This window comes from Aphelocoma coerulescens, chromosome 8 (assembly GCF_041296385.1).
Source record: "Aphelocoma coerulescens isolate FSJ_1873_10779 chromosome 8, UR_Acoe_1.0, whole genome shotgun sequence".
Taxonomy (NCBI): Eukaryota; Metazoa; Chordata; class Aves; order Passeriformes; family Corvidae; genus Aphelocoma; species Aphelocoma coerulescens.
Window position 1 is genome coordinate 2,123,813 of NC_091022.1, and position 26,458 is coordinate 2,150,270.

Genomic DNA, 26,458 nt, shown 5'->3' on the forward strand with positions numbered 1-26,458 from the left:
CTTTTAGTCCAGTGCTGAATTATACATTCTCTCAGCCCTAGGTAGTTATTTTTATATCATATCTTAGAGCCTTCACACATCAGCTTCTCCTGGACGTGGCTGCAGACCATCTGAAGGTTGTCTAAAAAAAGGTTATTTTTATGAACTTCCAGGGGTTTGATGGTTAATCTGTTTGAGGACTGTGCAAGCTGCGTTTTTGGTTCGTGTCACCTTTGCCCTTTCCTGTGCCCTTCTCCAGGTTGCTCCTTCATGCCTTTTTTGAGTTTGTTACTCAGTTCATTACCCATGATAACATCTCAAGGCAACCCAGAAAAACAGATGTCTTTAGAGCTTCAACAAAATTGCCTGTGTTGGGCATGGAAGAAAGATCGGTGCTTCCCTTAAGGGGAACATTGGCAGTAGGTTCTCAACCCTCTGCAGGTCCCAGGAAAGCCATATGGAAGAGAAACATCATAACATCCCAGCTCTAGGACAGCCTCCTTCCAGGTGTGCATTGTCACAGATGCCAGAGGATACAACCAAAGGACTTTTACAGAGTGACTTTTTAGAGGTGCAGAGAGTGATAGGACAAGGGGGGGAATGGTTTTAAGCTGAAAGAGGAGAGATTTAGATTACGTGTTAGGAAGCTGTCTGCTCAGAGGATGGTACAACTCAGGTTGCCAGAGCAGCTGTGGCTGCCCCTGGATCCCTGGCAGTGTCCAAGGCCAGGTTGGACAGGGCTTGGAGCAACCTGGGATAGTGGAAGGTGTCCCTGCCCATGGCAGGGGGATGGAATGAGGGGACATTTAAGGTTTCTTCTACCCCAAACCATTCAATGATTTCTATGAAAGGATAGCCCTTGCTAAAACACTACCTGGAAAGGGTGTTCCCCTCCACCTGATCCAACCCTAAATTGTGCTCTGTAAAGGTTACATTGGAGAATTTAAGTTAGAAAGAAGCTCAGGTATTGCAGTGTTAAGGAAAGAGCTCTAGTTTCAAACTTTGTAAAGAGAGTTGGGTAGGGATGAGGGCAGAATTAAGGCAGAGAGTTGGAATAGAGTTAATTTTGTCTTACTATGATCCTTTAATCATATTACTTAAAAATGAAAGATTTATGGTGTGTGTGACTTAAAAGGTGTTAATTGAACCACTTAGTGGCTGCATATCCCAAAGCATTTTTCACCTGTCAGTTCCTGTTTTCCCCTTTAAGTCTATCTACAAATGCTTTCCAAATGAGTGTTAACCCCTTGAGAACACCATCAGGCTGCAGTGGGATCTTTGCTGTGCCAGATCTAATGAATATGGCTTTGGGCACAGAAACCCTGTGTTTTTCTCCATCTGGACCATCTGGGCCAGTGAACTATTTTACAACTCTCACATCTCAAACAGAGCTGTTAAACTCTTGTCCTTTATATCTTTCTGCCTACTCAGTAATTCGTAATTTTCATTGTCTCAGGTGATTTCTTTTTTGACAAGATATGATTATCCTCTTAATACTTCAGCTGGAACATCCATCCTCAAACCACCTGAAGTGTCAGCAGCACATCAGCCTTTCTCTAGGACCCTCTTCACTTGCAGATATTGTCTGATGTCCTCTCAAAGCCATCCAGATAGGAGACTGCCTTCTATGATGTGGCTCTGGGTTGTATTCTTCCTGCTTGTACATGATGGCTTCACTTACAGATTAGTTCCTTTTTTTCCTTAAGCTCCTTGAAGCCCTGACTTGAGAGGAGATAATCTAGTCAGGGGGACAGGTCTGAACTGATAAAGATCTCCTGTGGTGTGGTATCGACCTCCCTGCCATTAGCTGGAGACTGCTCCCAGCCCAGAGCTCACTGCTCTAGGCCTCTGAGCTGCTTTTGCTTCCATCAGGGACTTCTCCACCTGGAAACATGACTCCAGATGTCAGATGCACTTACCTCTGGGCTGCTGCAACCTTCACCTCATGGTCCTGGTGGGCAGTGCCTGCCAACTTCATTTGGAACTCAGGGAGCCACTTAAGCTTCTCAGAATAAGGCTTCTAGTAAAACACAGGCTGTCAAGACCTGCTTTTCTGTGTGGGTACCTAAATGGAAGTAGAGCTGGAATAGTGATGGCTCCTTGGTGTGTTTGTGGACAGCTCTCACGCCTACAAGGGTTGGGGATATTTAATATTTCCTCATTAATGATGTATTGTGGAAGAGGTGAAGTCAGGGAAATCATTGTGTGAGCTGTATCACTGCAACCGTCCTCTTAGCAGCTGGTGGTTAAAAACAGGGGCTTACATTGGGTAAAAAAATGTTTTAAGTTTCTGAATGTAAAGTTTTAAAGCCAAGGGATGATGTTAAGTTTCACCATATTCAGGAGCAGAATACTAATGCTGCCTGCTGTTACTTAACTAATGGAAAAATAAATGTAAGAAAGGAAAAGGATTTTTCTCTTCTGTGTGTAAATTATTAAGGAAAACGGGATACAAGCGTATAGTGGAACCAAGAATTTGGCAAGGTATAATACTCCTAAAATCAGGATCCATGTATCTACAACACATTTCAATGTGTAGCTGCACTGATCAAAGCAGTGCTAAGAAGTTACAGAATTGTGGACTTCTGGTTTGTATTGTTGGTTAAAACTTGCCCCCAAGGCTACCATGATCTAGTTATCTGTGTCAGAGCTGCTCGAGGACCTGCACAAATGGGATCTGTCAGTTCAGCTTCTGCTGTGTACATCACAGTTGATACCAACTGGCGTGCTTCTTTGCCAGATGGTCCAAAAATTGGTGAACAAGTATTACAAATTTTCTTACCTCTGTCACATTTTTTGGGAGTCAGAGTGGAGGCATAGTGCCAGAATGCTACGAGTATGACTTGGCAGTGTTGCTGCTCTTGTTTTCTCTGCTCATCGTTAGAGTTTGCCAGTGGAATCATCATTTAGTTTTTCACAGCCCCTCAATTCAGCTTAAAATAAAAACCTGTGTGATATGTTTCCCAGTTCTTGATCAGAAACATTTCCTAAAATACAGCAAACAAACTGCTGTTTCCTCCTGGATAGGAAGGCTTTACTTCCAGCATTTACAGAAAGCTGGAAGTAGTTTCTCAGAAGTCAAACTTTCCTGTGCACATAGGTACATATGTAGAACATTAGATGTGTGCTGCAGAAGAGGCTGATTTACTGTCCATGCAGCTATGCATTTTACATTTACAGCTGCTCTTTGGTAAGTAGTTATCTTTATGGTATGATAATAATTTGTTTATGGTAATAATAACAGTAGTGTCTATTGCTAGGAGGTTGAGGAGTCAAACCTTGAGCTCTCTGAGAATTTGTGTGGTATTCAAGTAGCAAAAAAATCACAGTATTTGAGGTAAATGCATTTTTAAAAAATTCTAAACCCTAGGACTTCTTATCAAGGGGAAAATGTCTCTTCACCCAATAAAGCTTTGCTTTTAGTTTGTGAAAGAAGGTTTGTTTTATTTCTGATGGGTTTTGGGTTTTTTTTCCCTAAACTGCATGTTTCAGTGGGGTGCTTTGATCAAGGTGCCGTGTGCTTTGCAAAGATACTTATTGCCTGATGTATTGCAAGAGTGATTTTTGTGTTGTATGTTATGATTTACTGTAAACTGACCAGGGCTTGCTCTTTTTAAGCTGTATCAGCTGGAGTAGTTACCACAAGAACCTGCTAGCCAGCAGTGACTATGAAGGCACCGTCATCCTTTGGGATGGATTCACAGGACAAAGATCCAAAGTCTACCAGGTAACACACAACCAGCAAACAACATTTCCTGTGTGGGGCAAGCAGCACTGAGTCTGAGGTTCTGCTCCTAGTCCAGTAAAAGCCTTTTGCTTTTTACTCAGTTCTGGAGGTACTTTTGCTGGTACTTTTTCACCCTCTTTTTCCACAGGGTGAAATGGATGTTCCTCCTGTTTGGTAAATGCATCTCATCCGCACAGCTTTATTGAGCTGTACTCCTGCAAGGGAGGCAGCTCTGTCTTCCTGTCACAGTCGTGAGGCACCTGGTGTTTTCTTGCTGCTGCTTTCAGGCAGGGAATCTGCACAGGGAGAACTCAGTTCCTGGAAGCTGTATCACCTTTCTTTAGAAGCCTCTGTCTCTCCATACCTGTTCCACTTCAGTCCTTGTCAAAAGCCTTTTGTAGAGCCCTGCAGTGACTGCCAGCGCAGGTGCTCGTGAAGCAGAAGTGCAAAATGCAGATTTGGGTGGTGAGGCTGGGGGAAGGGAGCACAGGGCAGGACCCTTCCTTCCCACACAGCCCTCAGCACACAGCGTGCTCAGCTCGACAGCCAGACCTGCTGCAGGAGAAGTTCCTGGCGCTGTGCTTCTTGTGACACTCAAACATTGTGTTTCTATCTAATGGCTTCTGAGAAGCTTGATCAGAACAAGGAGGGTGGAAGAGGGCTGTTGTGTTTGGGAAGAGGCTGGAAGTGCTGCAGGCTGTTGTGTAGACAGCATAGTCCATTGAAACTGGTCAGTGATAATGAAGGAACTACAGGCTGGACTTCAGTTCCCTCTCCTTGACAGTTCACCATAAGTTTTAATTCCTATCTAAGCCTTTGTTTACTATTTTGTTGTTTTTACCCATTTTATAATGCTTGTTTTCATTAATCCTTTGCATATCTCAATGAAAGAGAAATTATACTGGACAGAATAAGTCTAGTCTGTTTTCCTCTCAAATACATTTTGAATTTCTTTATGAGGCTGAATAATCAACCTAGAGATGACCAGCTGTTTCTTATGTTAAAACAAACTCATTTTGCTTCCTATCAGATTACTTGAATTTTTTATTTGGATTTGCATAGAGGCATTGACATCTGCTTTGCATGTACTGAAACCCTTTAGTGACTTCATCGTTGTGAGCTTTTTGTCTTCTAAGCCTGTGTGAAGGCTTTAAACAAAGGGTTTGACTGAATTTCAGATTTTATTCAATGCCATGTTCTGCTTCCACGTGGGATGTGCCAGCACAGCAATTACAGCTCTTCTGTGTTTTGAGGAGGAGTGTGCAGTCTTTTAATAATATTTATTTGAGTGGTAAAACAGAGGATTAGACACCAGAAGATTTGCTTAATAGCTCAACAGGAAGGTGAGGATTTCCAGGACTTCCAGAGAGGAGGGCATGTTTGAAATGGGCATCTTGTCAATATTGGGAGATACTTAAAAGTTGCTTATTAGTATTGGAAGATAAAACTACGATCTAGGATGAGAAGCAGCACACGGTGGAAGCACAGCCAGTCAAATTATGCTGTAAAACCAGGTTTTTAATGTGTATCTCCTGAAACATTTTCTTTCTTTCCAAGTAAAAATGAAATCAGTTCTAGGTTTTTAAAAAAGCCATTCTAATGTTTTCTGCTTTCCTGGCATGTCTAGCCTATTGATAGGATTGGTCTGATTGGGAGAAAAGATATTTTTTGAAAAGCTGCTAAAAATAGTAAGCTTCTCTCTCCAGGTGCCTGCTGACAATTTATACCAAACATGTGTGTTTTCCTTTACTGTTCTATCATATTACAACTCACTGCCTTGCAATATTTTTCTTGTTTTTCTCAACCAGGAGCATGAGAAAAGGTGCTGGAGCGTTGACTTTAACTTGATGGACCCTAAGCTATTGGCTTCAGGCTCTGATGATGCCAAAGGTACTATTTTATTTCAATCTCTGTGCAGAAGACTTAGGCTCTGTGTATTCCCTTGGAAGAACAACAATGTGCTGTTTCAAGGAGCTGATTCCTCAGCTGCCTTCAGTATTGTAGTTGTTGTGGTGATGTGTTAAGATATTACTGAGCTGTTTGGATCTTAGAGAAGGAGAGGCTTTGTTTGGATTAAGATCTCTTGCTTCACTCTTTTTTTTGTGTGTAGTATACCCTCAGCTAACATTTTCCTGGACTCCAAACAAACCAAATGTGTTTTAACATTAGTTAAACTTGTTGAGTTAAAGCCTCGGGGCCTTTCGAAAGAGCAGCGTGTATTTATATTTCAAAAAGGAGGCTGTCAGTAAAAAAGCAGCAGTTAAAAAACGCCTGCTGCTCTTTTACCTGTAGCTCTGCATGTTGAACACTGTGCTGAAGCTTCCTGCTTTCCAAGTGTGCCCTGTGTTTCTTGGAGCTTTAAGGAGTTGGATGGTGGACTGAGTAGGAGTGCTGGGAGCAGCTCTCAGCTTTCCACACTCCAGGGTCCCATTTGTCAAAGCACTTTTGGAGAACCCTTAGGCCAAGCCCTTTACCACATGGCGGTAAAAAGATGTTCCTCTTCTAAGAAGAGGATAGCACTGAGTGAGATGTAGTATTCTTCATCCCTAATGAATGGGAGTTTTATCTGTAATATGTTTACAGTATCAAATCAGAGTTATTTAACAGCAAGAGCTTAAAAGTTCCTTTCCTAATCAGTGGAGATCAGCTCTCCCAGATGGGCTGAGAGAGCTCTGGACAGAGCTCTTCATGCTTTGCTTTGAAATGTTAAGTTAATTTTTCATAAGTACTAAACTTTGTACACTGTTCCCCCCACCCCTTCCAAAAAGCTTTTAAATGCTGTTCCAAAAGAAATGACTGTTCCTCAGTTGCATTTGGCAGCCACAGACTCGTGGAATGGTGTGGGTTGCAAGGGACCTTAAAGCTCACTATTTTTTTCCACCCCCTGCCATGGGCAGGGACACCTTCCACTGTCCCAGTCTGCTCCAAGCCCTGTCCAACCTGGCCTTGGGCACTGCCAGGGATCCAGGGGCAGCCACAGCTTCTCTGGGCACCCTGTGCCAGGGCCTCCCCACCCTCACAGGGAACAATTCCTTCCCAATATCCCATCTAACCCTGGGAAGCCACTCTCTTGTCCTGTCCCTACAGTTCCTGAAGCTGGTAATTCCGTGTACAAAACTTCAGTGATTATTTTATAGTTAAGGTGAGTTTTAAATGTTTTCTACATGCTTCCCCTTCCTTTTTTGGTGGAAGGCAGGTGTGTTTTCTGTGTGCTTAAATGCAGCAGGAGTGAATAGTCCCCTTGTAAGTTAACAGCCAACAGCCTCTTCATCAGTGCTCCCCACTCCTGCCATGCATGTGGAAAAGCTGATCTGCATTTATCAGCATGTTAACGAGGTGTCCAGTTTTGCAAAGCCCAGCTGCAAGCAGAGCTTCTGTCTTCAGTTTAACAGTTCACTTCTTCAGTAATTGTCTCTAAAAGTGTACTGTTTACTTAGAAATTATTGTAATAAAGCCTGCAGATCCACATAACCTGCATTTCAATTCAAAAAGGTCCTTTGAAGGTGTATTGGGGTTTTAGTAGATAAAACTGGCCTTGGAACATTTTATCCTTAATTTTTACCATGGTTTGCCTGTGATTTGCATATATAAAGAGCCCTTTAGAGACAAGTGGAGTCTCAGCACAGATTTTAGAAGTCTTTGAGGTACAGAGCAATAGTAGCAAAATGTCCACATTAATGTTGTAGTGTCCCCCTTCCATTTTGGTGATCACATTGAAAGGACTGAATGTGAGGGAAAGGTAATGCTTATGACAAGTGTCTTAATTCAAACCTGCCTAACTTAAAATTTTGTCCTTCTGCTTACGTTCATGACTGTTTGGTTGAGTTCTGGTCAGTTTTAGTACACAGCAATACATGTTTGGCCAGGTAGAGTATCTGGCAGGAAAGATCTTTTATCTACTCTTCCTGTCCTCTTTCATTTCTCTGCTTCTTTGAGGCCACACTGGGCTTTCCGGAGCTAATCTCCTCCTTCTTCCCCACAAAGCACAAGTGTCACATTTCCCTGTCAAGTGATCAAGACAAGCCAGCAAAAGAAGGGACAGCTTTGCCAGTTCCACTCTCTTGCCTGTGTATCTGCCTGTCTGTCCTTGGTTGTTTCGAGCAGGAAGCTAATTCTGAAAGCAGGCGTGCACTGGAGAAGGTGCTTATAAATGAAAAATCCTGGGCTTCCCAGCTCTCTCTGCTGGGGCTCAGGCACTGTGGAGGGGGTGCTAACAGAGTACTACCAGGGAGAAAATTATTCTGCTGTAATTAGAAGCAGCATCCTTGGGCCCCAGGTTCTTGCATTGTCCGTCTTGTTAGATGGATGTAGTCCAGAATATGCTTACTTATGGAAGATCTTTCTACTTCCATAGCAGACAATGACAGCATAAAAGCATTGTTGTACTTAGAGTAACTGCTGTGTGTACAAACCCTTCACTTTTATCTACAGTTGTTATGCCCTCCCCTCTTCAAAGGACAAAGGTACTTGTGTATGTCTGTAGGAACCCAAAGGTATGCTCTAACTAGGCAGCAGTGAGCAAAATTGGTGTTTGCTTGTTCTACAAGCAGCCTGGGGAGAAGGCAGAGTCTTAATTTAAATTCTTTTATGCACATAATAATGGCAGGAGATGTGGTTCTCATGTAAGTAGTAAAGGGTGAATTTCTGCTCTTGGAGGAGAAAAGATTAATTTTGTGAAGGAAAAATGATGGCACCAAAGTACTGAGACAGGGCTGGAGCTAACACACTTAGCTAATGCCTTACAGGTGTCTGTTCTGGATTGGGGGTGTAGTTTTATGGTCATGGTGAAGTTAGCAGATGAGGGAGAGCAAAATACTTTGTGATGCTATGTGGTAGAATTTGTCTTCACTGGGATAGAAGCCTTTTTGGGGGTGACTAAGTGTTTCTCTGCTCTGGCTTTGTTTTTGAAGCTCTCTGAAACTCAAGAAGATAGAAGGAGCACTGATAAATTCAACTGAAGAAAAGAGTCCTGGTTTTACACCTGTAGTTCCTTCATTATTCCTGGCTCAAAATTGAGAGGTAGGATAGAACAGGAGCACTGAGAGCACTGAGTCTGTGGCAGTAGTTCCTTTTCATTGTCTTATGGCAAGGAGGAATGCAGGCATCTGTCTCATTGCATCTAAGGAAAATAATTTCCATGCTGCCTTGGTAAATGAGACCCTGGTACTAGTCCTACAGCTGTTTTTTTTATAGTGTCCCTGAATTCAGCAAGGCAGCACAGATATGCAGAGCTTCATTAAAAAAATTGACTTCATTAAAAACAAAGAAAGGAAAGCCTTCTACAGAGGGAAAATAGCCTGAGAACTGCAGCTCAGAGTCTGCTCCTCCAACTTCCACAGGATTGTTTGGGACTTCACTTTCATTGATATTACATTCCTTCAGCTTCTGTTGACTTGAGGTGTAGGTATTTATTGCTCTCAAAATACCAAGTTGAACCTTCAGTTTGGTCATTTTCCTGGCTAAAAAATGCAGGGATTTTCTGGAGATTTGTGGGGTTGTTGGATTCGTTTGGTGGGAGTGCCTTAAAAAAGTCAAGATGATGTTGACAGTTATAATACTGACAAGAAAGCCTGTGTCTTACCAAAGGAGTGCCCTGCAGTCACTGCCTACTGACAGTCTCACCTTCCTGACACCTGCACAAGGCAGAGGATCCAAAATTTTGCCTAACAGGACAATTCAGCAGCTTTCTCCTTTCTTAGGGATTCTGCTAATCTCTGCAAATGAATTTTCTGGTAGCAGGATCCTATTCCTGGCTTAGAGCTTTTACAGAGTGGCAGCGGGCTCTTCATCACATGAGCAGAAAAGAATTGCACAAGTGACAGGCTGGATGAGACATCCTTGCTCTGTGTACCAACTGTGAACATCAACACCTTCAGCTATTGTGGTACAGGCTTCTGCCTCTTTAGTCAGTGTTTAGACACAGAGCTGATGCATGGAAAATTAATTTATAAACTTACACATTTGATGTAAAGCTCCAACTGGAAAAAAAAATCCTCAAAAAGACCTAAACATTTTAAACTGAAAAAACTGTTCTGGAGGCATCTTTTTACTACTTTTGTGAGGAGTAGGTGTTTGGCCACATAAAGATGTCTCTCAGCAGCTGCAAAATGAGGAAAAATATGCTCTGAGAACATGTGTTTCAGAAATAGTCAATCTCAGATGGTTGCTTGTCTCATCAACACAATTCTAGATGTTATCAAGACATCTGTGTGTTGTATAATTACTGCCTCGACCGCAGCAAAATCAATGAAAGCTACAGCAAATAAACTCTACCCTTATGAATTATGCTTGATTAACCTGTCAGTTCTTTTTAAAAAATAATGGGCAGTTCTAGGTAAAACTTGACATGTTTCATTATGTGTTGTTATATGTCCCATCTATCCTTTTTATGGTACTGACTAAGGTATAATTGGAGCCTGGTGTATCTCCCAGCAGTTAGATCACAGAAATTGCAGGCTCTAATCTGTGCCTGTCAGTTGTAGCGAATATTATCATGACTTTGAGCACGTGGGTTGTCTCTTCACCAGATTAAATGGCTCAGCTTATGACCTGCAAGCTTGAATGAAAAGAGGAGCCAAGCTGAAAGGGAGCCCCTCAATTAGCTTCTGCTACAAAGCTGGGAGCAGATGGCCATTTGTTTGTTTGTTTGTTTGTTTGGGGCAGGGGGTGGGGGGGTCAAGGAGAGACTTTGCTGCTTTGGATGCTGCTTTAAATACCTGGTTGGAAGGCTTCAAGATAAGCCTGTGTTGTTTTAATACTAGATTTGGCCAGAGTATTGCTCTGAACTTGAGATCATGTCCACCACCCCACACTCCTCAGGGTGGTGTTGTGTGCTGACACTCTCCTCTTGTAAGCGTGTTTTATTTGCTTCTTATCTCTTCCATAAACTTGATGGCCTTTACTGCCACCAGAACTGAGACTACTCATCTCTTGGTGTCTGTTCATTTAAGCAAAATGTTAATATTTTCTTGTTTTGCAAAATTCTTCCCTGTTCCCCTCTGTCCCCAAGTGCAGAACATGGTGGAGAAGCTTTCTCATCCAGTCTTTCCTGGGAGAAGAGGGCTTCTTAAGCCATGCTTGCATGTAGCCAGGTGTTTAGGACAAATATTATAGCTCTGATCAATGAGAATGGATTTTTTTGTGAAAACCAACTTCGGGCTGGATGCTATTTTCATTGAATTTTACATAGTGCTTCTGGGCAAACAGAGTTTGCCACTGGTGTTTGTATTTCTGCTGGTGTCTATGTGTGCTGCTTTCTGGTGGTTCCAGGCAGCTGCCAGAGATCCACATAGTGCTGTACTTACAAGGATTCCTGGGTGTGCTCTGAGCAGTGCCATGTTTCCTCCATCCTTGTATGGTCAGAAACAGCCCGATTTTATTGCTTGCATTGCTTGCCATACTATTAAAAAGTGCACTAGAACCAACCTGCCAGTATTCCTCCTTTTCCTTCGTCTTCTAAAACATCCTTGGATCATCCACATGGAAACCTTGCTTCTCGTTCAAAGCCCCTGGGAAATGCTGACCAAGAGGTGACACAGAGGACCCCTCAGAGAGAGGGGGACACACCACAAGACTGCTGATCTCTCTCATGTGTTGGTCACAGTGGGTTGCAAGATTCCTGTTGTTTTGCCATTTTTACTCACTTCACCTCCAAAGTGATCTTTCAGTAAGAAGACTGGAGGACCTGTTGGCCACAGACCTGAAGAAGCCCGTGCAGCTCAAGGGGAGCTCTTGAGGGGATTAACCCTTCGTGTAGCTCCTGCATGTTCAACACTGGTTCCAGCTTGCTCTGCTTCCAGCCTCAGCTTGTGACACTCAAGTGCAGCTTGAGCCACTGATCAAGAAAAGAGGGAGGGGAGAATGTTTAAGTCTTTTCTGCCTTGTAGGCCTCAATGGGGCTTGATGCCAGTCTGCTGCTTCTTTATCTGGGCCGAAGGCAGGGTGTTGTTCAGCTTTTAATAACAAGATTAACTATGTGAGGAGCACCTGGCACTCTTCATCGTAAGGTTGCATGGTGCTTGAAGTGTTTCTGGGAGGTGGGGAAGGCTGTATTTTGAAAAGCCCTGGTGTTTTTGGTTGGTCATTCTCTGAAGCACTGGAGTGCTTGGGGGAAGAGCTCATTCTAGCACGTAGTATAATCAGTGTTCATGTGGTACTCTCACAGAACAGTGAAGTTCTTGTACTAAGGGATTATTGCATCATAGGAAGCCAGCATACTGATTTCTCTCCTGTCTGTGCCAGTTTCTCAAGAATAAAGCAAGTTGTTCTCACTCACTGTGCATACAATTAGGTATATTTATTCTGTGCAAAGCAACTTTGCTGTGGAGCAAGGAGTTCTTGCATCCCAGCACAGGGACGAGGAGCAAAAAAGGATGCAAGCCTTCCTGTTCTTGCTTGTATGGATCTGCACTGCAGTAACCTTAAGCACTGAGATTGTAGCATGTGGTTAGTCTCCTGCTCTGATGGTCTCAGGTGTGTGGGATGGGGGCTTTTGGCATCTCCTGTGTGTCTAGAGGTGGGCAGGATATTTTCAATGTGAGAATGTTTTCAAATTTACCAACCACCAGTGACAACTGACCCTTTAGACTCTCTAATGTCTTAGCAACTGAGGCTTTGCAGAATCTTATTCGTGAAAAAACTAGATTTTAGGCCTTTCAGATGAAGTTCATGTTTTTGTTGGTTTTTGTTTATTCATGTCTCTCTTTCCCTTTCTCTAGTGAAACTCTGGTCTACCAACTTGGACAACTCAGTGGCGAGCATTGAGGCCAAGGCTAACGTGTGTTGTGTCAAATTCAGCCCATCTTCTAGGTATCACCTAGCTTTTGGCTGTGCAGGTAGGTAAAAGGGATTTGGGGCAAAGGGATATTGTTTCTTCCCTCCTTTATTCCTTATTCCCCCCAAAGATGTGACGTTGGTTGCTGTGCCCAAAACTGGAGTGTCTTTGCAGTTAAATTGCTTCTGAGTAGAACTTCTCAAGTGCCACAATACCCACAGGGACGTGTCAACAAGATCCCCCAGCCTGACTTTTTCATTTGGGTGCCTCTATCAGAGATAAAAGGCAGGGGAACAAGCTGCCTAGTGTGTTTATTGGGCTCACTCAGGCAGAGCTGGCTTGTGGGAGTCTCGATGTGCTAACACGACAAGAGCTGCTCTTTCTGATTTATAATATTGTTCTATAAATACTGCAAAGCCATACTGGGAATTTTAACTGGTTTTACCTGAAGCGTGCTGTAAAGCTGGGGCTGTGCATGTTCCCATAGCTCCAACTACAATCCCTGTGGGTGGGCTCATGCTTTCCTAGGCTGGGCAAAGATGGCTGTTAATGTTTTTATTTTTTTGAAGTAGTCAGTGGGGAAGGCATGACGAGCCTTTTATTCACTTAGATTAAATGGTTCTTGGTGATTATACAAAGATTTGAGAGCAGAGCAGGTGTCACTTTGGGAGGAAGCTGTATTGTGCTATGCATAGAGTAACTGAAACTCAGCAGCACCTATAAATGTTTAAGCAGCTCTGCATTTTCTTTCTCCTTGGGGAGTTTTAATGTACTTGTAACTAGTTGTTCTGACAACATTTGTTCTCTCTGGACTCTAGAAGATACATTGATCATTCTTGGAACCACTGGTTTGCCATTTCATTCAGGTGTTCTCATTTCCAGGCTGGTTCTACTTTGGTTGTAACTCCTAGGAGGCAAAAAATAAACTTGCATTTTGATGCACTGCAAAAAATGGATTCAAGCTGGAGTGTAAAATATTGACTTGCTCGACAGGCATCTTCCTGAAGTTTAGTGAATTACATGTAAAAATAGAGTTGAATGACAATACCTACTAGCAGCCTTTGAATGAGAGGGACTGTCTGGGAAAGGCTCTAGGGAAAGATGAGAGCACTAGCTCCAAATGGATCAGCCACTGATTAAAATACAGCTGTAAAAGCACCAGGAAACAGAATTCTTCTTGATAAATAGATAACTGGGTTCCTTGCCACCTGAAAGGCAGAGAGGGGGATAAGGCACAGATAAACTGATGAAGGCTTTTGGAACTGCAGGGCGTGTGGGGTGAGGAGCAGGTAGGAGTGTCTCTATCCCCACAGCCAGGTCCAACAAACCGGGTTTGTCTTCAGCAAGTGTGTTGTGAAAGAAGCATTAGGAAGCCCTAAAGGTTTCATGGAGGTTTTAAAGGATTACACATGTGTCTCTATGATTTAGAGGATGCTGAGGGGTAAAATGGCATTTGTACTGAAAGAAGTGTTTACATCTGCTTGATGTTTGGTAATGGAATCTCTAAATAAAAATTAAAATGGATATTTGATTGATATTATGATTGCTGAAACAATTACGTGGGGTAATTGAACTGATGGAAATTACTTCCCACAAAGGAATTCTAATTGATCTTTCAGCCATGAATACATGTGGAAAAAATGGCATATTAAAAGAAATACTAGAATCTTGAGAGACATCATTTCTGAACTCCTAAAAAATAATCAGAGCAAAGAAATGAGTTAGTGTCTACTTTCATACTCCATATAGTAAAACAGTCATGTTTAATGTGTTATGATGGAAACAAAGGTTTTTCTTCTCCATCAGTTTCAGCTGGTCTTGCTTAATAGTTTCATTTAGTCTGTGGAAAAAGGAAGATAACTTTTAAATACCATGAGTTGTCACATAGGCTATAAAATTACTAAAGGAAGTGTCAAAGCTGCCTTCCTTGAGTAGTACTAAAAAAAAGCAGGGAACTGGGCACACTGACTTGACCACTCCTGTTTGCCCCCAGTAGGAATAAAAGTGAGCAATCCACAGCACTAAGCACTGATTCAGTGGCCAGTGTAGTGGGCAATTTTAGAAAGCTGTCCTAGCCCTGCCTTGGCTTGCTCACATGCTGAGATGATTTTCACATTTTGAAAACTGTTTCAATTACTTATTCAGTGATTTATTCAAGGATAGAAGAGCCAAGACTTCCTAGCATTTCATGCCCACACAGTCCAGTATTGTATTGAAACAGAAGTGCTGTTTCTGTATATGCTCTCATTTTATTTGCTGATTTGATGAAGCTTAATGCTAAATGTGTGTCTGTATTTTTGTGTGTGTGTGTGTATATATATATATCTCTATAGTTTAGATGAGGTAAGCAATTCATAAAATGGTTGAGGAAGTATTGGTACTTAATATTTGAGATATAAAAGGAAGAGGTAAATTGATTTACTATACTATTAATAAATTTCATACACATTTCAGTTCCCTTTTTCTGTGTGCAGAATAGCTCAAAGCCAGCATAGCTTCTTTAAGCAATGTAATTTTGACTCTGGCTCTAAATTTTTTCAGGGTTTATATTTTTATTTGCTTTTAAGGTTCTCTCTTAACCATCCATAAAGCTGGGGCATCTTTTCATAAGGTCCTGTTCTTTCACACCTTGCTTGAGAAAAGCTCTTCTCTGCCCTTGACAAATGCATCTTGCCCACTTGCATCCATCTGCTCAGAATGCCTCCTGGAAGTGGGTTTTCCTCATCAGATGCTTCAGCTAGAGCAGCATCTCTGTGCTGGTCCCTCTTTTGCCTTCACCACAGAAATAGGATGACCATCTTAAGATCCTTTCCACCCTGTCCCCATTTTACATTTCTTCTCACTTGTTAGTAGTAGCTTGGCTGTTGGCCTGCCACTCCCCATGATGCTACATTGTGCACAGGTGGAATGTTGATAGGTACCTTTCTGCCTTCTCCAGTTTTAAAGCTCCCTTTTACAGAAAAATTGTAAGGAAGATACCAAAGGCCCTTAGAGATCTACTAACACAGGGCAGGAATTACATGAGCTGGTGCAGCACAGGGCTCACAGCCTGCCTTTGCTTCTCATCTGAAGCTTCAGGGCTCTGTAGGGAATCTTGAACCACAGATCTTGGTTTAATAAAAGCATTTCCACCTGCACCCAGCTGACGTGCTGCATTGCCAAATAAAAGGAGGGAACTGCAGGACTGTAGGGATGGATTTTGAAGCGAAGTCAGGCTGTGAACGCTGTGGCACAGTGAGTGAAATGGGGGATTCTGTCACAGGATTTGCTGTGATGCTTTGATTTAAATGTAGCCATGCTTAAAAGTGTTGTTAGACTGTTTATCTCCATGAGGAACACTCTTCTTTAGTGGAGAGCACTGAGTTGGCTTCAGATGCTATAGGAAACCAAGCTTTAGCTGCCACTATAAAAGCAAATCCCAGGATTAGCATCTAATATGGATGATATATATATTTCTTTTCTGGACTCTTCACTCTGAAGCTTTTAGATGACCAAAAAAATTTATCTTGGGTAGCTTAAAACAGAACAAATGAGCAATAAACTAGAAATAGAGGCTATAGAAGAGAGAAATGGATATTTGGTTTGGGAAGTAATTCCCTTAAAATCAGGCACTTCAGGTGAGAGGAAAGCTGGCGTGTCTGGCTGCAGCCTGATAAAATCTGTTGCAGTGGAGAGGACATATAAAGAAAAGACCCCTTTTGTCTGTTAGTTTAATAAAATATTCTATTTGCATGCTTCCTGAGTTGAAACATTGTCCAGTATAAACTGTAATCACTGCCAAATACAAAATCAGGTCATTCTGTGGTCTTTTCCTCTTTTTAAAAACAGATAGGGTTTTATCCTGAAATTAGCTATATAAATCATGGCTGAAGTTGTTATTGTTCTGCCTCAGCAATAGCACTGATGTTCTTAACCCATATATTTTCTAGCAGTGCTGTTTCCCTGATTTAAAAACAAAAGTAAAGGCTGAAAATGCATCATGCACTTTGCAGCTGGAATGTCCAAGTTGTGCAGTCTGGGTGAGATCAGACTGTCTGCTAACTCCAGTGAGCTCAGTGTAGCTGTTGATAGTAGGAATGTTTTATTCCCAGCCTGCTGTAATGCTGTCAGCAGCTACCACTGACTTTTTATTTCCCATATATTAGGCAGAGATTTTGTAAGAATTCAGAAATCTGAAGTTTCAATGACATTAGGTGCATCATCTTCTCAAATGCTGTGGTTTTTTCCTGTAGGACCACAAATCTAGCAGGTTGGATTGAGGGATGAAAGAGGTTTCTCAGGGCTGCAGAGATGCAGGAGAGAGACTGTCTCCTCTCCAGGAGCTCCACAAAATAAGTGGAAGCAGCAGAGAAATACATATGGACAGGGGATAGCAAGAGAACAGCTGCAACATGGTCAGAACTTCAGGTTTTGCTGGGTTAGTTTTAGCTTTGATCAGTCCCTAAAACAGCTTTGCTGTGTTGTCACAAACTCTTGATAGTGTGGGTTCAGATTAAGTGACCAGGGCAGGGAAAAAATGGGGTAGTGCTGATTGATGTTGATTTTACTACTTACAGCCACAGGGTTTGAGACTCCCTGTGCTGGAGATGCCATACTCCCTCCTAAACATCCCAAATTTTGCTTTTCCATCTTGTCCTTCACACTACCAACTGCATGGCCAAAACTGAATTGCCTTTTTCCTGGATCAGGTTATTTATTCCCTGATCCACTGAGCACCAGTGCCAGCCCCAGACAGGCTTTTGGCAGCCTGTATCAATGCCATTATTAACTAACAAAGGGCAAACCCTCAGTGAATATGAGGTCTCCTCTTGATGCTGAGGTTCTCCTCTCTTACCAGCTCTCTCTTCCTTATTCCCTTCCCCACTTTGTGCTTTTCCTTGGAAGGTGATTTTGCCCTTCCTCACCACGTTTTCCAGGCTGTTTAAAGATGTTTCCTGTGCACCATCTTTAGCATTACACAGTGGTGTTGTATTCTGGTTTTGAATGGTGCTAACCTTTCTTTCCTCATTGAATGGCCACAGAGCTAATTTGATACTGTGGATCAGTATCAGCATGATGAAGGACTCCTGTTGCTGTGTCAACAGCTTTGTTTTCATTTGCAACTGTTTACCCACCCCTTAAGGTGTCTGCATCACCCTGATGCACTTACAGTTCAGGGTCACATGTGGCTTTTTTATCATCATCATTCCATTTTTCTAATATACCTGATGTCCGAGCAGGGCTACTTTAAAGACTATCCTGGCCAGTGAAATACTGATTTTTCTGCTGCAGTAACTGGAACAATGATTTCTCTTTTTCAAACATCTCCCTGTAGAGTTAGCCTTTCACACTGTTTCAAGTCTGGATGACTTACCTGGCTTGTCACTCAGCTCAAAAGAATGATGGGATATTAATGGCCAAGAAGGTCTTGTGCCTTTTTGGGAGAGAATTAATGTTTTCCAGCTGAGAGCAAGGTCTTACCTTAATAGATTCTCGTGGGTGAGTAGTGTGTTCTATGGAAAGCCTGCAGTGACTCAGAAAGGATCTCTTTGTGCGACTGTATGACACGTTTAGGGTGGAGTTAAGCAGCTTCCTTGGATTTGAGCTACAGATTACCTTCAGTATATGAATGGAGCATGGTGTTTAAAGGCACAGACAAAGCTCAGGCATTTCTTTCAAAGCCTATGGAAAAACTTCACAGCAGTGCTCAGAATTCAACCTTGATGAAAGCGAAGTGGCATGCAGCAGTCCAGGGCTTGCCCATTACTTGGACAGGACTTTACCTGCAAAGTATCTTTTCATTTTGTGGATAATTAAAATTCTTCTTCTAGTCCATGATCTCTGAGGCTGTTGGCCGGGGGAGGTAGAGGACAAGGTCTGTGTTTTGGAAGTGCACATTTGTCACCTTTAATTCAAACTCATTCCAGAATTCACTGCAAAGGCTTTGTTTGTTTGCATTTGAAAGCATTTACAGCACTTCAGTCAGTTAAGGGTTGTTTGGAGGAATCTGCATTTTTGGCCAGTATGGCTGTGATCATATTTCTGTCCCAAAGTACTTATTGTAGTGGAAGCACTGAGTTTAGTGGGATTTTTTAGGTGAGAGCACCTCTTTGAATGTTTGACTTACATGTTATCCCTCTTCGTGGACCCTGGGATGTAAATGAAGGTGAGGTATCAAACCAGGCCTTCTGCTGTTCTGGTGAAGACAATCTTTCTGGCTCTGGTAGGTAGATCACATTCTACTTCTGCTCGGGACAGACAGTGAGGAGAACTGCAGCTATGCCATGTTATTTCAACTTGAGATCTTTGTAGTTAAGCTGATGTTTCTGTTCCTGCACCTCAGGGATGCTGCCAGGCACGGTCTTCCTGCCTTGCTACCACTGCTTCCTAGGAAATCACAGAGGGACCTGAAACCTCTCATCAGTGTGCAGGATGTGTTGCATGTGCAATTTTCACATAAGCCTCAAGAGTTTAAGAGCTGATACAACTTTTTTACTTGCACAGAAGTGGTATCTGACTTGTCTTGGATAAAGCATTTGCAATGAATAGTGAGTAACAATATAGAGACCTATTGGGAGTTTCCTAACTTTATCCCAGAGGTCATCACACTTAAGTAACAAGTGAATGAATAAAGTGAACTTGAAAAGCTCCATTTGATTCTCTAGAGAGAAGGATAAATCTGTCATTAGCAGAAATGAGCGTGCTAATTGTTTGCTTAAATATTCTTTTCCTGAACATTTTGTCTTACAACTGGCATAGAAGTCATTTAGTCAATGTGATGAAATTCAAATTTAAATTGAAATGAGCCTTGAAATTCAGGAACAGATAGGCAACTCCAACATTCATCTTTTACTCAGAATGCCAAATTGCTCTTGCTGCTAGCTGTTGCTGTATCCCTTAAGAGTTTAATGCTTTCCAACCTCGGCAGTTTCCAAAGCTACAGTTTTTCTGGTAGCTCATTCAAAGGAATTGCTCTTTGGAATGACATCCTTTGTAATGGCTTCCTGTGTTTTCTCCTGTTCAGACTGGTGCATAGATTAGCTGTTCCAGCCTTTTATTTGGGTACTGTGCTTCCATGCTAACTGATGAAGATTGTCACATTGCTCAGGAAAATCTGTAACCGGTGAGTGCAGTGTGGGCTCTCATCTCAGAGGCCTCTTTTCGTAGTGTCTGAGCATCTAAACATTGCATGAGTTTTTAAGAGCAGAGTTTTGAATGTTTGGGCAAAGTTCCTGTTAGCCAATTAAATCTCAAGAAGAAGACAAGAAGTGAGACTGTAGATGCTTGTGCAAATCCAGTTGCTCTTCACGCGTTGCTTCTTTTCCACGTGGGATACCTGTGTATCATCACATGCTTTCCTGTGCTTGTTTCCCTGTGTACATAATCCACCCTACCTATGGTTTAAGCCTTCTTATGTGAAGCTTGGATTTTAGCAATTGTGACACTGTATTTAATATCCTTCCTCTCTTCCAGTGGAGCCTGCTGCGAGGTCAGTTTAGGTAATGAATCACATTGTCATCTCCAGAACCTAGTTAAGAAGGCTGATACCTCCTCAGGCTAGTGAAGCAAAATGTAGTTCTGGACTAAAATCAGGTTTGACTGATAATTTGGCAAACTCAGGTTCTCAGGAGTGTGCACTTTCCTTTCCTTAGAGCCACTTTGACTGCTCTCAAGCCTGTTTGGTTCTCTTTGTATGATGTCTGCTAATACAACAGAAACCTGAAAGCTGTTGCTTCATGAATGCACTCTTAAAATCTTCGGGAGGATGTTCCTGTTTACATCTGTCCTTTGTAATGCCTCAAGCCCTTGTCTACATGATCTTGACCTCTTGGAGTGTGTGGTTCCAGGGAATCTGACTGTGCTGCCCTTTCCCTCCATCACAGCTCCATGACTTGTGCAACTTTGATTCTTTCAAGAACCAGAGCTGACATGGCTTTTGCAGTAAGAAGAGAATTTGTTGTGTGCAGTGTGTATCTTGAATTGAGAGAGATGTGTTCAGCAAATGGCAGGGTGTTTTTGGCTCTGATAGATGAACCCAGCACTCCTTGTACAAATAAGGCTCCTGGTGCTCATGTAAGAAGTTTCATCTCTTCCAAGGTCTGGTACATTTAAACAGCATGGATTGAAGCACCTTTTACCATAAAATGACTGTTCTTCAGATGTTCTAGGTGTCATAAAATTTATTTTGGATATCAGGTTACAGGGACTGGTGCATATAGAGTTATGCATGTTACATAGCCAGTGAGAAAAGCTGGGTTAGGAGCATAATTGAATGCTGCATCTGAACAGTGCATAATTACTTTCTCCTCCTTCTGATGTAAAGAATGAATGCTTTCCAAAGCTGCAGGTTATTACTGCTGTTGTCTTCATTAGTTTTGTAGCATTAGTAAACCTTGCTTGGGTGTACTGAATATTTCGTTTCTCCAACAAGTCTGATAGATGACAATCCTTGAATTGCACAAAAGCCATCTATGCCTCGTTCCTGTGAGAAATTGCTGTAGCTCTTCAGAACCATAAAGGTCAAAGTTTCAAAAGAGTTCTGGAGAAATCTGTTTTGCTTCCCTCTCCCATCAGAGCCCTTTTCTCAACTGATTAATATCTAATGTTTTATGTCTCCTCCTTCTCTCCTTAATACAAGACAAGTTATTTAGGGTGCAGGCTTTATGGGCTGCTCTGTCAAAAGCTTTAGACAAGTCAGTAAAAAATTGTCCCCACTGTGTAAAGACCATTATCCATAACCTGGCAAATATTGTCTGTAACTTTGAGCCGTAGGGAATCCATGGAACACAGAGGTTAAAAACCCAGTTGGCAGTTCCCATCAAGGCTGCTGTTCTCTTCATCTGTTCAGCAGAGGGAGATATAGATCTTTAGAGGAATGCTAGTGCTGGTGTATATTTTTTAAAAAACAGTACAGTTGGTGTGAGAGATGCAAATCACTGGCTGAAGCAGGGTATAGCCTTTCCTGCACAGCTCTGTCAAAATATTTCAAGTGCTGACCTGAAACCCTCTGCTGGCACGTCCCTGAGCCTTTCTTTTGTAGAAGGAAAAGTAGAAGGGTCTTACTGTGCTGTTGGTTTTGCCAGAGATTAAACTGAGGCTAGCAGACGTTCAATCTAACCTCAGCTCTTTGTTTCAGTTTTCATGGAGTGGATCTTTCTCATGGTGCTCCTTTTATCATCCAGTTTGCTAAAAAGAACACTGTTGGTCATTTACCTTCTTCTCAAAGCTGTGTTCTTTGTTCGTTTAAATGAAAACCTGGGCTGGATTTCTGTTGAATACCCTAAATATGATTTTTTTGAGGGTGGATTTCCATTGGATTGTGCAAATCTAATTTTCGGAGGCTGTTGCCCATCATCTGTATTGCAGTGTAGGAAAATGAGATTAAGTTGTCATCCCCAAATACCCATGTGCCTTCCTCTGCTTTAGAAACTTCCTTTCATCTCCTTGCTAACATCACGGGCTCTGTGGCTTCCTCACTTTGAAGGGTTTTGTTTGGTTTTCTTTTTTTTTATAAGATTTTGCCACCAGCAAGATGAATCATACAGACCTTGCTTAATCTTGTATAGTCTTTAGAGCTCACGGAGGAGGTTTTCACCTGCAGAGAAAATATGTATTGAATGCTTTCCTCAAGTTCAGTCCCTTTTAGGGTGGCCATTGAATGTTTGACACCTATGAAGATGGGGTATGCAGGACCTCCCCAGGAGTCTGGTACCACTTGTAGAGAGAGCACTTGTCTAGACAGAACTCTGAGAGCAAATATAAACGAAGTGCTGCGTCCCAAATCATCTTGGACACACACGAAATACAAAATAAGGGCATTGTTCCAGTTTGCTGCTGTGGACCAGAGCATTGCTTCTAGAAGAGATTGCTGAGATTTCCCCAGGGCTGCAGAAAATGGTTATTCAGAGAAAAACTGTTCCTTCACTGCAAAGGTAACTTCAGGTACAAAGAGGAGGAAAAAGCAAATGCATCAAATGAGTAATTTTGTGTTAGTTATAGAAACAAAGCGCTTGCAGTTTCTGCTGGAACAAAAAATTGTGACTACAAAGCCATATCCAGGAAACATTTTAATGTGCCTGTGATAATGGCTGTTGAGATAAATTTTTCTTGCTCTATTTGGGCTTTTTTGGAAGGGAAAGTACAAACAGGAAAAATAAAAAATGCCAGTTATCTTTACTTGTGCTGCAGTGTTCTGAGGGGACGTGTTGGGGTGAAATGGGTTGATTTCTGCTGTCTGCTCCTCGTGTGATCTGTCATGCTGCAAGAGGGGAAACAGCACACTGCATTCTTCAGAGAGATGCTCTGGATAGCTCCATCCACAAAGGTTCTTCTCTTCGGGCTGTATCAAACCCATTTTTAATCCCTTGTCTTTACAGTAAGGGAAATGGTTTGTACAGAGGGCACTGATGTCAACTTTCCTGTTGTTGATATTACCTAGTTTCTTCTTCAGAAAATTCTCGTGCTAATTTTTAGTGCAGGGCTTTATTCCTGTGAATTCAAGTCCACTCTTTCCTGTCCCTAATGCCTTGTCATCTCTCTTCTTGTCCTGAAGCATCTATTTTTTTTATGTAGTGGAAGCTATCACACTGTTCCCTCCCAGAAATGGTTTGTGATAGGCCAAAGCCTGTGCTGATCATATCCCATCCCAGTATTACTCTCTCAAGTGAAATAAATCTCTTTAAAGTGTTTGTTGGCTGGAAGGCTTCTTCACCATTCTTTGTCAAATGCCACCTGGCATTTCTGTTGCTGTAATAAAGACCCCTTTTTCATCCCCACACTCTTTTTTTGTCCTGGAGGAGACCCAAGATTAAGAATTTTTTCTTAATCTTTTTTTTTGGTGGGGGGGGTCACTGCATGAAGTTACACTTGTCTTGTTGGGTTGAATTATTCCCAAAGATGGAATGTTCAGCTGTCCTATGTCCCCGGTCTTCTCTCCAGAGCAAGACTCACATATGGATGTTCAAACTCCTGGCTGCCTCTCTGCTGTAGGGAAGATGAAATCTCCACCCTAAGCTTTCTGAACAAAGCCACCTCAGTCAGATCTGCAAGTACTGTTGTTTAGTATTACAGGTTTGGCAGCAGTTAAAATTCAGCAGTTCATTTTCTTTTTAACTAGCAAGAAAAAAAAGTTGAATTAAAGGAGAGCTAAGGTTGTATGGCAGTGCTTCATGCCAACCCCATTGTGTGGGCGTAGATAGACAAAACCTGAAACATCTGAGAAGGCAGAAACTTGTGCAGAAAACACAGCCTAAACATATTGCTGTAATGCTGAGAGGTGGGCTAGTGCCTTGCCTTTCTGATGTCAATAGCAAATAGCTTAAGCAAGTTTGTATTAAAGAAAAATTCTCCCTAATCCTTTAACATAAGAGCAGTTTCAAGACAGCTGAGGGAAGAGTTTATAGAATTGTCTTTGGAAATGCTGGGAGCATGACTGAGTAGGACTCTTGAACACAATTATTTCACTTGGAAATTGAATCCAACTTTGCAGTCGTCCTACCCTTGACTGGGCAGTTACTGGCTGGATTTCAGAGGTCCCTTCCAACCTACAGTATTCCATGACTTTCAGGGCCCTTGAGCAAGAATGGATTTCTAACAGAAATTGCATTCTACATAGGATTAAGTTTCATTTGAGCTTCCCCATAATTAAATTCTGAGTTGTCTTTCAACCAGTCTTTGATATCATTGCCTTGGCAGGGAGGCTCCATTTTCTGGTTCCACTTTTTTTTATTGATGGCTTTTGAGTTAGTCTGTAAGTAACTCTGGAGCTTGGTAGATGGCTTTGGTAGATTTCCTCTGGAATTAAAGGAAATGTGTTTTCAAGCATTTCACTTTCAAGGTTTGGGCTCTAATGCAGCCATCTGCCTTTCCTCGGGTGTTTGAGGAAGCAGCACTTGTTCACCCAGCCCTTGTTCAGGTTTCTCTAAGGACCAAGGTACCCTAATGTGCCATGTCATCCTTAGTGTACTGCATGGAAGTACAGTGATTTGAGTTTATTTTTAAATCAGGATGTTTTTCCTTTTTATTTCCTTCCTCTTTCTCCTCCCTAACAGAAGAAGAGTTTTTCCTTGTGAAAACTGAGGTTTCATGTGAGCCTCCTGATCCTGTTTCCATTTTTAGTCCAGCCAAAGACTTTACCTTTGTGGATGCAAGCTTCTATTTTTATAGCAAGAAATCACACTGAGCCTGGCTGAAAAAGAGACTTTTGGTTAACCCATCTAAAGTTCTGTTGTTATACCTCTTGTTTATCTATGGGCAGCAAATATTCATCAAGATGGCTTATCCCCTCTTTCATGACTTACCACTTAGGGAAATAACAGCAGGCACTCTTTCCTTTTACCCAGAGCCACTCAAAACAAGCTTTGGTTTGAACCACTGTGCTCTGGACACGTGAAGGCATAAGGATGTAGTTCCATTTTCCTGCTAAACAAGTTGCCTAGATACAATTCTCAGAGCCCTGAAAACGGAGTGATCTTGCTTACACTTGGTATACAGAGCAGAAACAAGTGAAAGGAAAGATCAATTTATGTAGGTAGATGTTTAAATATCTATAATTGGGTGTCAGCTATCCCCTTCAATGTTTGAGTGATAGAGGCTTCCTCCAGGATCTCTGAAGTCATTTTTTTTTTAGCCAGTGGAAGTAAAACCAAAATGAAATGTTACAAAGTCATGTCTCTCCTCTTCCATTCTGATGAAAAGCATTTTGTAGGCTTGTTTTATATCCTTCTATTTTGCTGTTCTTTTGGTTTCCCCAGGATAATCTAATTGATGGCGAGCAGAGGTATCTTGCACCAAGTTTGCTCTTATTCATTTTGTCTTGTTAAACAAGTCATTTAAATACACTCCCTCAGACTATAAACATCTCCTGTTGTTACTGCTGATGTACAGAGTTTCACTGGTGAAAACAAGCCAGACTTGATCCAAGCTTGAAGTTCCTATGGAGGAAAACAGACAAATGAAGAAGATGGGGCACTCATGAGCTGAGAATGAGAGTTACTAGATGTAACAAATCACATCATCATGGTCAGAGAAGCACAAGAGCACATTAGAGATTACACTCCAGCCTGAGTGTAAAAGTTTTCAGTAAAAGATCTGTAGCATGAGGTGTGCAGGACTGCAGGCTGTAGCCAGAGCATTAATGCACGAAATTATTTTGACCTTTAGGTTTGCTGTTGAAGATATATTTTATGAAAAAAAAAAAAAAAAAAAAAAAAGCCCAAGATGTGCTTTAATCACAGGATACTTCTACCAGGCCACTTAATTAACATCTGGCTGCCTACCCGACAGCTCTGCATTTGAATATGGGCATCTTCTTGTCTGTGATATTCATCTGCTGTGCAACAAGGAGCACCACTTACATTCTCAAGTCTGTGAGCACTGAGAAATCCAAGTAATGTAAAGGACTTATTTTTTTAATGGATCAATAATCTAAATATTGAGCAGTTGAGAAATGTGCATTTTTAAATGATTGAAATAAGAAAAATGGGCATTGATTCTCCAGCAATTTAGTTTTCCAGGAGAGAGCCACAGAACCTTTGTATGCAGCTCTTGGGGCTTTCTAGTTGTTACATCCTATGAATATAAAACTGTTGCATTGCAGGTAAATTTTTGTTTTGCTGTCCTTGGCTTGATACTCCTCCAAGTAAGTGGTTCTTGGTTGAAAAAAGCCTGGGGGGTCTTGTGAATTTGCTGATGCTGATTAATGTTCATGGTGAAGGTGGGTGAAACACATGACCTAAAAGATGAATGTTACATGGAATTGCTGGGTAGCTGGAGAGTGGGATTGCTCTGCTCTCTGGTTTTTGTGTGTGGCTGCCTGGTGTGTGCTGGTACTCGGTGAAAGATAAAATTGCTGCTGTGTGATGCCCTGTCATAACCCTCGCTGCTCTTTGTGGAGCTGCTGCTCATCAGTACACAGGAAGAGCTCTACAACAGGTGGTGTTGAACCTAAAGCCTGTGGGTAACAGCAGCTTTGTAAATTTTAGTAACAAATCTAAATGTAA

General features: G+C 41.9%; 1 protein-coding gene across 4 annotated transcripts in view; it reads left to right on the top strand.

Annotated features, from left to right (window-relative positions):
- Window positions 1-26,458, top strand: part of COP1 (COP1 E3 ubiquitin ligase) — a 125,632-nt gene that overhangs the window by 56,790 nt on the left and 42,384 nt on the right. For all 4 annotated transcript variants that reach the window (XM_069022630.1, XM_069022631.1, XM_069022633.1 and 1 more), the window contains exons 13-15: window positions 3,598-3,706; window positions 5,515-5,596; window positions 12,424-12,540. In XM_069022630.1, the coding sequence (XP_068878731.1) occupies window positions 3,598-3,706; window positions 5,515-5,596; window positions 12,424-12,540 (308 nt within the window). The remainder of the gene's footprint in view (window positions 1-3,597; window positions 3,707-5,514; window positions 5,597-12,423; window positions 12,541-26,458) is intronic.